At 42.7% G+C, this 16225-nt stretch overlaps 1 protein-coding gene across 2 annotated transcripts; it reads right to left on the bottom strand.

The window, feature by feature from the left end:
• Positions 1-75: 75 nt before the first annotated feature.
• On the bottom strand, positions 76-16054 carry LOC123869845 (serine palmitoyltransferase 2). Of its 2 annotated transcripts, none has more exons than XM_045912906.1 (8): positions 15857-16054; positions 12118-12309; positions 6758-6912; positions 6066-6270; positions 4848-5075; positions 2775-3006; positions 2318-2663; positions 76-2033 (listed from the first exon to the last, which is right to left on the bottom strand). In XM_045912906.1, the coding sequence occupies exons 1-8, from the start codon at positions 16016-16018 to the stop codon at positions 1889-1891; spliced, it is 1665 nt and encodes a 554-aa protein (XP_045768862.1). In that variant the 5' UTR covers positions 16019-16054; the 3' UTR covers positions 76-1888. The 2 variants fall into 2 exon arrangements, with proteins under 2 accessions (XP_045768862.1, XP_045768863.1); XM_045912907.1 differs by lacking the exon at positions 15857-16054 and adding an exon at positions 13461-13519.
• Positions 16055-16225: the final 171 nt, after the last annotated feature.

The following is a 16225-nucleotide window of genomic DNA, read 5'->3' as shown; positions in this document are numbered from 1 at the left end:
GGCTATGTTACCAGCGTGGCAGACAAGCCTATGTCAAATTATAGAAAGTTTGTTAGCAAATAAAAGTGTACAAAGCTTGAGAAAATAATTTATTGAGTAAACGAAATAATTACACTTTGCAGTAATGAGGCGGCCTCTGTTGGCACTCGATGGACATCCGGAAAGTGTTGGGCTTGTTTTATTTTACGCCGGGCCCTTATCCGGATGGATAGCACAGGATACGTCACCAAAAATGTGACTTAGAACCTGCGCAGAAGGCGATCTACTTGGTGGTAGGAAGCGCTGTGTTTAGACAGGCCCACGATTAGTTCATCAGTCAACACTTCATGTGCTGCGCTTTTTTAAAAAATGGTATCTTTTGGTCAGACACAGGTATAAACATATAATATGACATCGCAATGCACAGCGAGGAGCGTTCCTGGTAGCACAACGACTACTATTTAGCGTCTCACTCGTCCACCAGGCGGATGAGTGAGACGACAAATAGCTCTATACAAATAAGTGGTTGCGTCACCAGCAGGTGGCCCGTGTTGGTTGCGCCATCAAGCGAACACCAGGCGATGTACCCTCCATGTAGATGTAGCTACGAGTGGTAGCGCTACCACTGGTGTCCTAGTGAGATAGATACCTAACACTTTCAATACGTGTTTTGTGAACGCGACCTAATCAACACGGAGTAAAATCACTACTACTCTACTCATATTATAAATGCGAATGTGTGTCTGTTTGTTTATTGGTTTGTCCTTCAATCACGTTTCAACGGAGCAACAGCTTGGAGTGATTTTTGCATAGGTATAGTTAAAGACCTAGAGTGACATAAGCTACTTTTTATACCGGAAAATCATACTTCCCACGTTTTTGAAAACCGAAATCCACGCGGACGAAGTAGCGGGCATCAGCTAATCATCAATAATGAAAGAGAAGCTACATTCCGAACGTCCATCGAGCAACTCCCCGGTCGCCGTTAGCTTAGGCTGTGGTGACGCGACGCTAAAACTTCTATACAGCGATCAAACTGACAATAGCAATGACGTTCCGTCACACTGTGACGTCGGAGCTTTCACTTATTATTACTTCTATTCAAAAATCCCAGTACGCGTTGCAATACTTTTTATTTTTCATCATCATCATCGCGTACCTTCTTCGAAACGAAGTTTGGCGATCATCACCCGAAAAGCTCCCCTATTTAAAGCCGCCTGTTTCAGCTTCGGGTAATTCGGGCCTGATTGTATTTTGAACGAACCCTACAAAAGCACTTATTGATACGTCATACGAACGGCTAAGGTGTGGAATGCCTTTGAATCCATGATTCCTGCCACGTATAACTTGATAATGTTCAAGGCAAGAGTGAATATACATCTCCTAGACGAGCGCGCTCCAGCCATCACTGTTGTCAAGCGCAAGCCGATAGCCGCAATAAAACAAATATATAAATGCAAATCTGTTTGTAGTGTACATTTTCACAATTCATCCATATAAGTCACAGGAACCATCAGCTAGTTTTCAATATACTTTTATTACATTACTTAAATCTACATTATATTTTAAGAAACATACATTCAAATTTCAAAGTATTTTTATATAAGAATGTTCTCTCAGATCTCTCTCGTCGTATGAGATTTGTCCCATTGGGCTACGAAAGTGAGGGAACAGAGAGTGCATCTGTGTTTACGCACACGCTTGTGCACTATAATAATTGCAGCGCAGTTGGCTCTATGGAGATTGGTTGTTGTGGCCGAAATTCGGTCGGGAGGACTTGCATAAAAAGTGACAGATGACGGGTGGCGGTCATTGACTTTCCTATTGTCAGTGTGATGAGCGCATGTCATGAGTTGCAACATAGTGATAAGGAGCACTTGGCACTGCACTATAGTCCGTGTAGCGGCGGCTAGGTGGCGGCGGCGGGCGAGGGGGAGGGCGAGGGGGAGGGCGGCTGCCGGGAGTAGCGCAGCCCGAGCTCCTCCACCACCTCCTCGATGGCGTCCAGGCACTGGTCCAGCTGCTCGCGGGAGTGCGCCGCCGACAGGCAGAACCTACACAATTAATACATATAATGAGTATGTACAGTCTATCAATTGTAATAACCATACATAAAAGTCGACGATCAAAATAAATATGAGCATACACCCTATTCTTCTCGGTAGGGCGGACATTCCGAAGAGACGGACTGACCGACGATTCAAATGCTCCTGTCAAAATTTATTTGGGTAATAAGTGTTTCTATTTCTAGTGCGCCCGTGTTTTCGTCGTTTCTATTTTGGATGGAATGACACCGCGGTGGCGGCCGAGGGCCAGCGGCAGAAGGTGTGACGCTCACCGGATGCGCGCCTTGTTGAGCGGCGTGGCGGGGAAGCCCACGCCCACGCTGGCCACGCCGCGCGCCGTGAGCCGCTCCACCGTGGCCGCCATCTTGCTGAACGTGTACACCAGCATGGGCACCACGGGCGAGTCCTCGTGCCCGAACACCACGACGCGCATGGCGCGCAGGCGGCGCCGGAAGTGCCGCGTGTTGCTGCGCAGCGCACGCACGCGCGCCACGCCCGCCGGCGACGCGATGGCGCGCATGGCGGCCAGCACCTGAGCGCACACGGCCGGCGCCATGGCGTGCGCGTACGCGTGCGCGTGCCCGTGCGCGCGCACCAGCGACACCAGCTTCGCCGACCCTGCAGGGAAAAAGCATAACATGTTAGGCGCATTCTCCATACAAACGTTTTACGTTGATAATTATTTGTTGTTCAAGACCTAAAACTCTTTGTTTCATGCTGTATACGTACCGGCGATGTATCCCCCGGCGGCACCGAAGCTCTTGGTGAAGGTGCCCATGAGCACGTCCACGTCGGCGGCCAGCACGCCGCAGTGGTCCAGCACGCCGCGCCCGCGCGCGCCCATGGCGCCCACGGAGTGCGCCTCGTCCAGGTACAGCAGCAGGCCGTACTGCTTCTTGAGCGCCACCAGCGCCGCCAGCGGCACTATGGAGCCCTCCATGCTGTACACGCCTTCCACCATCTGAAAGTGGGTTATTCCTCTACTACTAAAAATCCAACAAAGGTCTTAGGAATACAGGGCTCAATTATTTTTAGCGGAGATGTGAAGTTAGCAAATAACTGATTTTAGGCGTCAAAAGGGAGCTGTGAGGGAGTTTCATGCGTAGCAGCAAACTACTTCTAATTAGGGATTGCAATCCAGCGGCATTTTCAATCCAGCTGGATTTTTGCTGGATTGAAGCAAATCCAGCTGGATCCAGCGCGGATCCAGCACTTATTGATTTTTCAAAGAAATGCAACATTTTTTTTTGTTTTAACCGTATAAACTTTAATAACTAACTACTTATATTTATTTGTAGTTATAATATGAGGTTCTTATGTACGAAAAAAGCGTTTTATATGGCAAAAAAAGCTTTTTTTTTTAATAAAATTAGGTAGGTACCTATTTAATCAATCGAAGTAGGTATGTACCATTCATTATCTATACACTATCGCCATTTTATAGGTAATTCATTGATTCCATTGCTGAAAAAATTGTGGAAGCGAGAATTAATAAAATCTTTGGAGGCAATAGAACCTTTGAACTGAATCGAAATAGAATATTTTTCCTTGCCAGAAATTGTCTATGTTCCGAAAAAGTGTTTGTTGGAGCAGGGTTCGGGGAGTACGGAAGGTGTTTCCAATCATAGCTCCTTAATTTAGCAATCGTCTGTCGTGATATATTATGAGATCTAGCGGTATTCTGAAGCAGCAATGGACTAGAACAATTATTGACCAGTCTCAGTTATTTTACGGCTAGCTTTTCTATCGAGGTTTGCAATTGTTGACAATAGATATCTGTCTGTAGTGTAGCTGTAGTGTATGATGTCAGTACTGGTCCACCAAACATTCAAAAATAGCTTTTTCTGAGTCAACTTTCGCTTTGGACAGGATTTGGCCAGGTTGGGTTAAACCACTGTGATGAGCGTTTCTGATTGACGTACTTGCAGATCCATTTTACATTATAAGTAACAATACGATGCAAAATTCCCTCATTATTGTGACGATTAAGTAATGTGACGCAGTACCCAAAGCATATTTGTTGGTTTGTTGTGCTTCACTCAATTCATGCAGTACCCATTTCTCGAGCTTTTGCACTTTACCAATTTGTTATTAGTGAATTAAAATCGTTTTATCACTCACAAGTGCTAGCGCTAACGTTAGTGTACCGCTAACTCTGACGTGGTTTGCGATGGATTCGCTTCCACAATCATCTTTTAATACTTTAATGTCAACTAGGATCTCCTAGGGGTTTGTTTTGCAGGTCAAAATAATTTCCAGAATGAAAATATTAAACCCCAAAACGTACCTTGCTTTCTTTTTAAAGTAACTTCCCTTATACACATCATTAATCTGAAATAGCTATTCATAGTTTTACTAACTTTGTAGGGTTCTCAGTCTCACTAATTTTCGATATAAAATTGCGTAGCCTATCCCAATTCCCACTTATAAAATCTTAATAGAAGCCGTAGTTATAATATAATTTAAGACTTTAGAATTCAATCATTCCTGTTACCTACAGTTCTTTTTTACTTTTCTGAAAGACATTCTATGGTTTTTGCACGAAAAGAAAGTTAGTTACTTGTTTTTAGCTGATTGCGGATCCGCACCGCTGGATCCAGCGTCAGATGCTGGATCCAGCAAGCCCCAAAAACGTGCTGGATCCAGCTGGATTGCTGGATTGCGGATCCAGCATTGCAATCCCTACTTCTAATTAATTGCACAGTATGCAAATAATTTATAACTATGTTCACTATTAAATTTGGAAAAATATGGACAGTTGAAATGATTTGTGGTTGCATTTGTAAAGTGAAGTGTACTGACCACGATGATCTTCTTCCAGCGGCCCTCGGCGATGGCCTCGCGCGCCAGCTCCTCGAGGTGCGGCAGGTTGTTGTGGCGGAACACGCGCACGGTGACGTGCGCGAGGCGCAGGCCCAGGATGAGCGACGCGTGGTTGTTCTCGTCGCTCAGCACCAGCGAGCCCGCGCCCATCAGCCCCGGGATGCCCAGCGCGTTGGTCGCGAAGCCCATGCCGAACACCACCGCCGCCTGCAACACATCCACACCCTGCACTCACCCCGCGCAACCAGCGCCGTGTGATCGCTCAATATGCTCTGTCACAACTCAAGGTCAGACGTTCCTTGCAAATAACGTCACACAAAAATCTTGAGCCCTGTGCCCAGTTTATGAGCATTTGCACCCGAATATAATGCACTATTTGCATCCCAATTTTCAATCATTGATGAAGATTATGTTGTGGAGTCTTCTCGACAAACTGAAGTCTGTCGGGGTATGGGCCTCGAAGCCGAGCCTCTAGTTGCTCAAAACATAATAGTAAGTATTCCATTTTGATCGCACGCCTACTGAAGGGCGCCAGGATATTGATTGCATCCGGGCGTCGCATGCTCTAGAACACAAAGTTTTCTAACAGTCAATTTCTAACACTATGCGACCAGCTTTAAAGAACGAATAAAGTTTGGATTTATTGTCCCCTCTGAATATACAAAGACAGACTATCAAATCGCAAAATGCCACTTAATCTTTGTTCAGACCCTTTCCCCCGTCTACGTGTCTACGTGACCCTAAATGTCACTGGGCGATAACTCCCTCACCTATTTACCTGATCGTCACTTCACGTGATCTACGGATGTCTCCTTGGAACTCATATACAACACGTCATATTGGATCAATAAATTGAATATTCCAAACTATAATTGATAATATGAATATTTTATAACAATTTATCATATTGATTGGCAATCCAATAGATTGGAACAAGTTTTGAACTGAAATCAACAAGTAGTATACCTATATAATTTTGACGATTCAAAAATCTTAAAGTCCTAACATTAATTGTGTTAGTACACTTTTTAAAAACACTGCGCAATCCAGATTCCTGGACAGAATCTTTTTTTCTTCAACTTTTGAACAAATAAAGCAATGTTTTCCATTGCATTAAACATCTAGCTATGCTTCAAGAGTCAAGACCCGCGTTCTCTAAAACCCTGTCAAACTGAAGTCGAGGATGATGGAACTCACCTCGACGCCCAGAAACTTGGCAGTGGTTTCCTCCAGCTCCTTGTGCAGAGGCGTGGAGCCCAGCTCTCCGCGAGGCGAGGCGAGGGCGACTCCGTAGCGCCTCGTGGCCGCCTCGGCCGCGTCCGCGCACTCGCCCGAAGGCTCCGCGAAGCCGAGGTAGTTGTACGAGCCGAGGTTGATACAACGCTTCTCCGTGCCCGTGAACCTGAAGTGTCACCAGTTGAAGAACAGTTATGAAACTTGTAACAAAACGTCGAGGCTTCCTTTACTTTGGCAGCATTAATTATTGCCTACATTTGACCCTAAGGTAGGCTATGAAATGACTAATCTTTGATTTCACGGTCCCCTTAGCCTAATATTTGACAGATATAAGAATCAAACCGAGAGTTTTCTCACTGTAGCCAAAGTATTTTAAGCGCGTTCCCCTGGCAGCGGCCAAGTTGAAGGGTTAAGATGAAATTACGGGAACGTTCAAATTATTTTGTGGCTTGCTCGAGACCCCCGTTTTAGTGTTAGTCGACTCCTCAGTGCTAGACTTAAAGTAGATATACAAAACGCGTTGAAAACGACCAAATATGTACTGGATCTTCAGTCACCAATTGCGTGCTTCTTTGGTTACTTCAGTGCCGAGGGTAGAATAGATATTTTCCAGTGAAATCCTGGAGCTAATTTGGAATTGGTAGAAGCTATACCTGAAGGACCAGTTGTAGTCGTCCGTGGCTCGCTCCTTCAGCGTGAGCTCGGCGCCGGGCGTGGAGCAGATGGGGCGGTTGAAGATGTGGCGCACGCGCCGGTACACGTAGCGCGAGTAGAACTGCTCGAACGGGTTGTACAGCGGCGCGTAGCCCTGCAACGGCATCACCACACGTTGTACTCTTGCCATCAAGTAAACAGCTCTGCGCATACGCACGTGCTGCGCGTTGAGCAGAAGATGGCACAGATACTCCTCCGCCGCATCTCACTTCGTAGTCAACGAATAGGCCGAAAAATCACCTCAGGGTCAAACAAAGTCTGAGTTCTATTTCAAGTGTAAGTGCTCTAGAATTGAGGACCAGGAATCTGGATCCACATTGGATGTATTTCTTTTTTGGTTTAATGGATTTGCTTCTACAACGTAATAAAGGACTGGAATTTAAAATTAACTTTTTCAGATGTCGGCTTTCGAAGAAATTTATGGAATCAAAAATTAGTTTAGTTTAGATTCTCCTGCAACTTTTACGTTGCTGAGTAAGGCACGCAATGTTGGAGTATGAGGATTTCAGTATAACGGCTCTACTCTACCACTGGTTTGGAAAACAGATTCTGAAGAACAAGCAAGAATTTTCAGAGTACTAACAAGCGCCATCGTTTTGTCAAGAGTGTACAACTAACTCTTTTTCGGTTCCCAGTTAAATCACTGTCTTGTTTTCCGATGGCTGAATTATTAGGATGGTATGTAGCAGGTGAAATGATCCGGATTTGCCGTTGTCGGCATAGCGCATTGTGCCATGCATACAGATAACGTAACCAATTCAAGAGATTAGATGGACAATGGATAATTACACCTCCATGCCTTCAATATAGATAAGATTGTTAAACAGCTTGGAAGGAGACGTTACATATCGTCGTTTAAGTCTAGTGAAGTCATTTTTGGCGGTTTCACCATATTCATGCCATCCTCTAGAGAATCGAGTGGAGTGCGTCATTCGGCCAATCAGAATCAAGAAAAAGTATAATAGAAATTCTTAAAACAAACCGTCAAACAATTAATATTTGTGGAAACAGCAAGTTTTTTCGCTCTTAGTTAAGTTATTTATTTTGATTCACATGGTGTTTGAAATTAAGCGATGATATGTAGTAAAGCATCTATAAGTATACTTTATTCTTGCCTGTAAAGTACTAACTACAAGATAGGTAAACTGCGATTTGTACGATAGGTTGCTGTGCCATTTCAGAGAATTGCAGAACTGTAACGGCCGATAACATATTTCTCCAAATCGTGATAAACAAATACTTACCTAACAGTTTGACCATATAGAGTAGTTGTGTCGATAACATTGTTGAACTTGTCGAATGAGTCGATCGGTTACGACGAATTAACTATTTAGTTTCAATTACCTATCAAATTGTTATTATAGTAGGTACATATATATGTTACGGGCAATTTGATAAGTCCGGGCACTATTAATAATGGCCGGTCTGTATTAATAATGCCCGACTCAATTGGGCAATGTGATTAAAACAGCATAATTAATCACTTTTCCCGGCCATTATGAATAAGGCCCACCCTATCTTGGGCAAAGTAATAAAATAGGTGAACTGTAGTGTTTTTGTTTATTAAATGAAAGAACCTAACCTAACCTAAGCTTTTTTTTTTATACGTGGGAAAATCCTCATGGATACCACCGTGCTCGGGGAGGCGAGGTGGCCGGTTATGTCAGACTCTTACCGACTAAAACCCCACGGCTTACCGTCTCGTTGTTGCTGGGCACAGGGACACGAACGTATTCAACTGCGACCCAGCTAACGGCGCCCGCCAAGGCAGGCCCAGCTCTGGGACTAAAAGGGGCCCCAATACCGTTTATGGCTCGCCGAAAACAAAGGCTTGCCTTCCAACTCGGGGACCTACTCTCACGCGGGTAACAGACTCCCCGTGTCTATTACCCGGAGGCCCTACTCAAGGGGGCAAACGACGGTCATGTGCAGCTCGCCTGCGCCCGATTCTCTTGCGGCGCATGGGATGAGAGCTTTCGGCTTCCTCTCTCAGCAGCTCCGCTGCCTCCTTCTACATATGACTGTCCACCATGGATTTAGTCACGGCGGGGAATGAGAGGTCCTGCTCCATAATATTCACCAGTGACTGGCGAGGCTCCGCCCACGCCGGGCACTCAGCCAGCGTATGTTGTCCTGTGTCTGAGACACTACCGCACTGGTGGCATTTCTCTATGGGCTCTCTTCGCGCCACCCTGCACAGATATCTTCCAAAGCACCCGTGCCCCGTAAGAACCTGTACAAGGAGGAATGTGAGTGCTCCATGCTTCCTCTTCGTCCAATCCTCGAGGATGGGATGGATAGCTTCGATAATCTTATGACCAGCAGTGGGTGATTCGAGCCTCCTCTGCCAATGGAAGAGGAGCTTACCTAACCTAACTGAACCTAAGGCCCTCCCCCCGCCCCGCACGTACACGCCCCTGCCAACGGCCGCGGTCCAATTTATCACATTGCCCGGCTACAAGTAGGGAATTATTCATACTGCCCGGTCCAAGTGATAAATTCAAGCTATCTCAAACACTGACTTATTACATGGACCACGGGCGGTCGGGAATTATTAATAATGGCCGGTCAAAGTGGTAAATTCATCACTTTGCCCATCGCTCTTGGGCATTATTAATAATGGCCGGTCCTTATTAATAATGCCCAGTTAATCACGTTGCCCGTAACATATACATATACATATTATTTGTAATTTTTATGATAGTGTTTTTAAATACAACTGAAGAAAATTTTTAAATATTTTTTAAAAACTACAAAGTGCGCTATTAGATGGCATTAACAGTCGCTTGAGTACTAAGGGGATAAAAATAGGGATTTGAAATTGATGAAGTCGCAGGCGTAAGCTGTATGGGCGCGCGATCAGGACTCAGGAAATTGACTGACATACTTATTGTTATTACCAGTAGATAATAATTAAAATATTTATCCTTATCACCAAGATATGTTATATATGTAACTACTTACTTCATTACGTTATAAATACTCATGTAAAATATACTGATTTGAATGACTCAATTTCGTTTTAAATATTATTATCATTAATTTTAATATGTTTTCTATACCCGCTAAAATACTATAAAGAGGAAAATATATTTGTTTGTTCGTAACTGATAAACTCTTATACTGCACCGATTTTAATAGTTCTTTACAGTTAGAATAATCTTTTTATTCAAAAGTAAAAATGTTTACCTATAAATCGCCGCAAACGAATTCGCGAAAAAGGCTATACTACTTTAAAAAGATATTGATGTTTCTATATACATGAACATCACACTAATATTATAAAGGCGAAAGTTTGTATGTGTGTGTGTGTGTGTGTGTGTGTGTGTGTGTGTATGTTTGTTACTCCTTCACGCAAAAACTACTAAACGGATTTGGCTGAAATTTGGAATGGAGATATGTAATATCCTGGATTAGCACATAGGCTACTTTTTATCCCGGAAAATCAAAGAGTTCCCACGGGATTTCGAAAAACCTAAATCCACGCGGGCGAAGTCGCGGGCATCGGCTAGTAGATAATATGGAAGTATAACGCGCTTAGTTACATACTCGTTTGCTAGCAACGAATATTTAGCCCTTAGCTAATTGACCTGAAATATTGTTTAGCTGTCATTAGTACGCGTGTAATGAGTAGTTGCGGTCGTGCGCGTACGCAGGCCTCCGCACTAAATACCACAAACACTTTTTTTTTTCACGGCGGCCATTTAATTTTTTTTATCATTTGTTGTTATAGCGGCATGGCAACAGAAATATACCTACATTTTGTGAAAATTCTAACTCTTTACCCATTAGGGTTCACGAGATACAGTCCGCTGACAGACGAACGGACAGCGAAGGATAATAGGGTCGCGCACCCTACCTTCAGGTATGCCCTGGCACGATTTGCCCTGCGGCTGCCCAAAGTGGAATGCCACAAGCGCAGTGCTTGCCACTAGTCGTGTGGAGGTCGATAACGCGTACTAAGAGAAAGGTTTGAGTGATAGTAAACCGCATTATCTAGTTATGCGGCGCGGCTAGTAGCGAGATCGCGTGCAAATATCGTAAAAGAAACTCGTAATAATAAAACCGGTGAGCGATTGAGCGTATGCGAGTTGACGACCTGCTAGCGCAGTGCTGAACGCTGGAGCCGTACAAGTGAGAGGTCCCGGGTTCGCGGCACGGGAGATTTGGAGGAACACTAAATCGCTTGGCGGTACGACCTTACCCGTAGGGTGGTAACTAGCCTTCCAAAGTCTCCACCGGACCAAACCAACGATAATTTAGAAATTATAAATGCCCGGCTTTACCGGTAGGCCGGGGCTAGTTACCACGCTACCGGCAAAGCCGCGGCGCCAAGCGATTTAGCGTTCCGGTACGATGCCGTGTACAAACCAAACGTGTATGGGTTTAATAAAAACTGCCATACTCTTTTCAGGTTAGCCCGCTTTCATCTTAGACTGCACCATCACTTATCACCAAGAGAGATTGCAGTCAAGGGCTAACTCGTATCTGAATAAAAATAAATAAATAAAAATCCCCGAATTGTCTCTGCCGAGAATCGAACTCGGGGCCTCCCGTTGATAAGACACAGCGCTCACCATTGCGCCTGGGAGGTCGCCAATGTTCTAGTAACAATATACGAGGCGCAGAGACCGAGTGGCATGCTCCGTAGGCAGGAAGGCAGGCGCGTGGGCATTATATTCAATGCTTTAATATTCATCGTTCAAGCAGGGACTATTCCGAAAACGGTTCAGTCTCGGCGACCCATTGAAACACGAGGCCGCGTTTCATATTATACATATATAGTGCCTGGCCTGTAAACTGCTGCCTGAGTGCACAGTGCAGCGTCGGCGAAAACGCGATATTACGAAGCTGTTGTCATATTATACTTACACTAATTTTAATCATGATTTTGGAAAGACTCCCAAAACTCATTTAAATTTATATTACGTTTTTTAGGCTCATGTATGAGACTTTTTTACTTCCCAAAATCCAACTAGCAGTTGGAATGCTTCGAGGGTATAAAGTCCGACTTACAGAATCGTGTAAAACTAAACCTGTTTGCTGTTGCGAAGTTGGGTAAACTGTCGATATTTCGACTCAGTTGCATGAGTCGTGCCCACGAAATACCGGCAGTTAAAAACACCAAATATAATATCGTGGTATGTACTCGTTATCTACCATAATATAAAATGTCGTTAAACCACGAAATAAGCTTATTTCCCTTGAACCTATAATTCTTCTGGTGCTACAAACGGCAAAATGTTCATGGGCATCTGATATAAGGTGACACGTGTTGAAGAGGAGAGACAAGGTTTACCTCGCGGTTCCGCTCGGTGGCCACGTTGGGCTTGAAGAGCAGCTGGTTGACGAAGCCCAGGAACATGAGCAGGTAGAGGCCGGCGTGCGTGAGCGCCGCCGTCAGCAGCGAGCACGCCTCGAACGAGCCGGGGAAGATGTCGTGCTGCGACCACGCCATCCGCGGCGCCGGCTGCTCCATGCTCGACACGCTCTGAGGACACCATACAACATTTTTATTCAAATAAACTTTCAAATCGTCAAAATAATTTACCACTGGTTCGAGAATGCCGTCCCTACCGAGAAGAACCAGCGAGAAACTCCTGCTCTTTTACAAATGTTCAAATTCACCATAATAAGGCTACAGTCCGCCACGCTCGCCAAGTGTAAATTGGCAGGCGTCACACACACCTTTGACAACATTATGGAGAATCCTCAAGCATGCAGGTTTCTTTACGATGTTTACTTTTATCGTTAAAGCGATAGTTAAGTGATATTAATTGCTTAAAACACACATAACTCCAAAAAGTTAAAAATCCGTGCCCGGGATCGAATTTTCGACCTGTCGAATAGGAGCCCAATGTCTTAAGCACTTGGCTATCACGGTTCATACAAATTCCACAAACTGATGATATTAAGGCACAGCTCAATTTTGATGTAGGTACTTCGCTGTATTACCAGGTAATTAAAACATCGCTTACTCTATTGAATTGAAACTACATATTAATCTACTGATAAAACACCACTTTAATTGCCTATGCCTGTAAATAATAATTGTACATCGGTACAGTGCCCGGCAAATAACTTGAGCATTGACGCGTTTGGTTGACGAATGGCGGGTGCACGCGATTGGTTGATCAGTCGGCACGGATGCACGCGATTGGTTGATAAGTTGTTTGCCGAGCACTATACATACATCACAACGATGATAACCTGGTGGTTAAGACGTCGCGTCGCTCGATTGGGGGATCGGAGGTTCGATCCCGAGCACGCACCTCTAACAGCTAACTTTCCGGAGTTTTTAAGCAAATAAACACTTGCTTTAACGGTGAAGGAAAACATCGCGAACAATCCTGCATGCCTGGAATTCCCCATAATGCTCTCAGAAAGAAGTTGTGAAGTCTGCCAGTCAATACTATGGCCAAACTCTTCTCATTTTGGAAGAGACCCATGCTCAGTACTGAGCCAGCGCGCGATGGGCTTATGATTATGATGATGATGATTCTGACATCAGCTCATCTGCTTTACACATAAGCTTAACTAAAACAGAACACTTTAAACCTGAGGTAGCAAAAGGTGGTGGTATGAGAGGTTATGGGTAGCAAAACTGTACTCTGGTCAGAGGTCAGAATGGATCCTTCCTACCTTTTAAAAAGAATCCTGGGAGTCAACCGCCAACGACAACGCCACCACAACTAACTGAGGAGTTACTGTGATTTACTTGTTAATCTAAAGTAATGACGCGACGGGAAAATGTACACAGGCTCTATACAGGGTGTGGCGGATAGTGAGGGAAACAACTACTAAAAATGTTTGCCATTATTGAAAATGAAAAAGAACGATTTCTAATGAGTCTCACATTGCTAGAAAGCTTAATTATCATTGTTTTGTTATACTATAACTGACTTAAAAGTTCAAACTAAAAGCAAAAGATGGCCTCCATAAAATCAATATTTTTAAATTTTGAATAGGCACAAAGACCGAAAATTGTAGATGTAGAAAATTGATGATGTTTCATAAAAATATACCTATATTTACTTACGCATTCACAAATTGTTATTTGAATGTGTTGAAACTTTATATAGCGGTGTTGACACTTTCCTGAAGGTTTCTGTTATAATACAAGTGGCGCGCGAGGAGCATTGCAAAGCTGGGCATTAGCTAGTAAAAGTATTAAAAAAAATTAATTCACAGTTTTTTTTTGAAAATCTGCTTGCAATGAATTGCTGCTTTTCACAAAATCCAAATAAAATTATGGTTCCTTGAACAAAATAGATAAAGTTTTCTTTCATATCACTATTCCATGCAAAAATATATCAGCCTGTATATGTTGTGCTATTAATACAAGAGGATAAAGTTAAGGAAGGTGCACTGGGAGTTACACGGGGAAAACAAACAACTTTTGTGACTCAATAAGGACACCAGGCATTACCCAGATTATAATAATACATTACTTACGTACATGTTACATAGCATCTTTATTCAGAAGATGTTATTATTATTATTTTAATATTACATATTAGATTTATAACAAAATTCCACAATCAAATTTAGATTTGCCTTTACACCAGTTTAAAAAGTCTATAATAAAAAGTAGGTATGCTCCTGAAAAAAAGCATTCTACACAATGGAAGATGATGTAAATAATAAATAGTAAAATAATAATAAAATAATAAAACAGCAACTCATGCAGCAATGTGTGATGTATGGGACTACAATTATTATTACTTTAATAAGTAGGTTCATGGCATAATATTCTCGTGAATTGAATTTTGAAAAAAGCAACCACTGAGTTACTGGTTCTTCTTGTTAGGAAAGGCATTCTGATGGTAGATACATCCGACAGTTTAAAAGTACTTGTAAAAGTTTATTTGAAAAATCTATTCTTCTATCTAGCCTACTAGATAGTGGAGTTGAAGGGATGTGTCCAAGTTGCCAGTACAAATGAATCAATTGTGCTGGCTACATGTTCATGCCAAATAATAACCCATCAGTAAGTGTGTGGCAGATCCACTTTGGTGATCCAAATTTAGAGTTTTAATTAACTTTCTATTGGTCCTGGTTATTATCACTAACATCTGGTAATAATTATTATTTATTAAATGTATTAGTTGAAATTCCATTGTCAAGTTGTATGAGCTCAATGCATTACTATCCCAAAAATACCCCTTAACCTTTACATGATTTGAAAAGGGCTTGGAACTTTCAACAATGAAAGAGAATATTTCACAATTGACAGAATTTTCATACTAAGTAATCCACACTATTAATTAATTAATTTTATGAATATATCATATTATAAATGTGAAAGTGTGTACATGCTTTTCACAGCACATTATTGTATTGACCATTTTTGTCAAAATTTGGTACAGAGATGGTTTGCAATCTAAGGACGGACATTGGCTATTTTTGATTCCAGAAAATCAAAGAGTACCTATGGAAAAACCTGAATCCCAGCAGACGAAGTTGTGGGCATCGTCTGGTAAAAACTATGTTATTATTACATATATTATTAACTTAATAAATCTAATAATTGTCGACATTATCGCAACAGTAAAATAAGCTGCTTTTAAGTATAAACAAAATTAATATTGAGTATGGCAATCTAAAGGACAGACTTAGACCGCAGGCAAAGCATACTCTTAATACTTAAGTAATATTTTTATAGTAGGCTATTTTTGTTGTAATAATTCTTAGTTCTTCCATGCAAATATAATATGTTTATTTGAATTTTTTTGTAGACTCACTTCCTAAAAAAAATAGTTTTTTAGGAAGTGAGTCGATAAACTAGTTAGGTTGAATTGCCACGGTGATTGCGTCTGCCGATTTGGCGATAAATCGTACGACGCTCTGTGACCTTGATCATCTATTTGGCTAATTGATTTCATTTATTTTATTCCTGCTGGACCCTGAACCACCGTTGGGCACTGGATCCCTATGCTAGTGGGCGTGTCGGTGTCGACACCGGGCCAGGGAGGTGTCACCGGCGAAAGAGCCTCTATTTCATAACCACTAGAGAAGATAAATGAAGATCGACTTACATCAACTCCATTACTAATAAGCTTTGATTTTACGTAGCCGTTTTGGCTGTGGTGCACTTTTCCATTTAGAGGTTTTTCCTCCTTCCCATTGCATTCTATGTTTTTATTTGTTGGATTTACTTCATTTAAATTAACGCAACCAGCTACTTGGACAGCCGCCATCCTCCGCTGTGAAACAGAAACTGACACTGACACTTGCGTTTTGACAATCTGACAGCTGATTCTGACATGCTTTGGTTTGATTTAGAGCGATTATAGCGTTAACACAGCTGTGAATTTTTTCTCTAAAATAGCTGCTTAAAGCCCTGCAGCGCTGTAAGTGTATAAGTCAAAAAACTGTTTTATCAACATCACATTTGCTGTCACTTG

Source organism: Maniola jurtina, chromosome 11 (assembly GCF_905333055.1).
Source record: "Maniola jurtina chromosome 11, ilManJurt1.1, whole genome shotgun sequence".
Classification (NCBI taxonomy): Eukaryota; Metazoa; Arthropoda; class Insecta; order Lepidoptera; family Nymphalidae; genus Maniola; species Maniola jurtina.
Note: the sequence above shows the minus strand (reverse complement) of the source record. Positions and strands in the feature narration are given on the sequence as shown.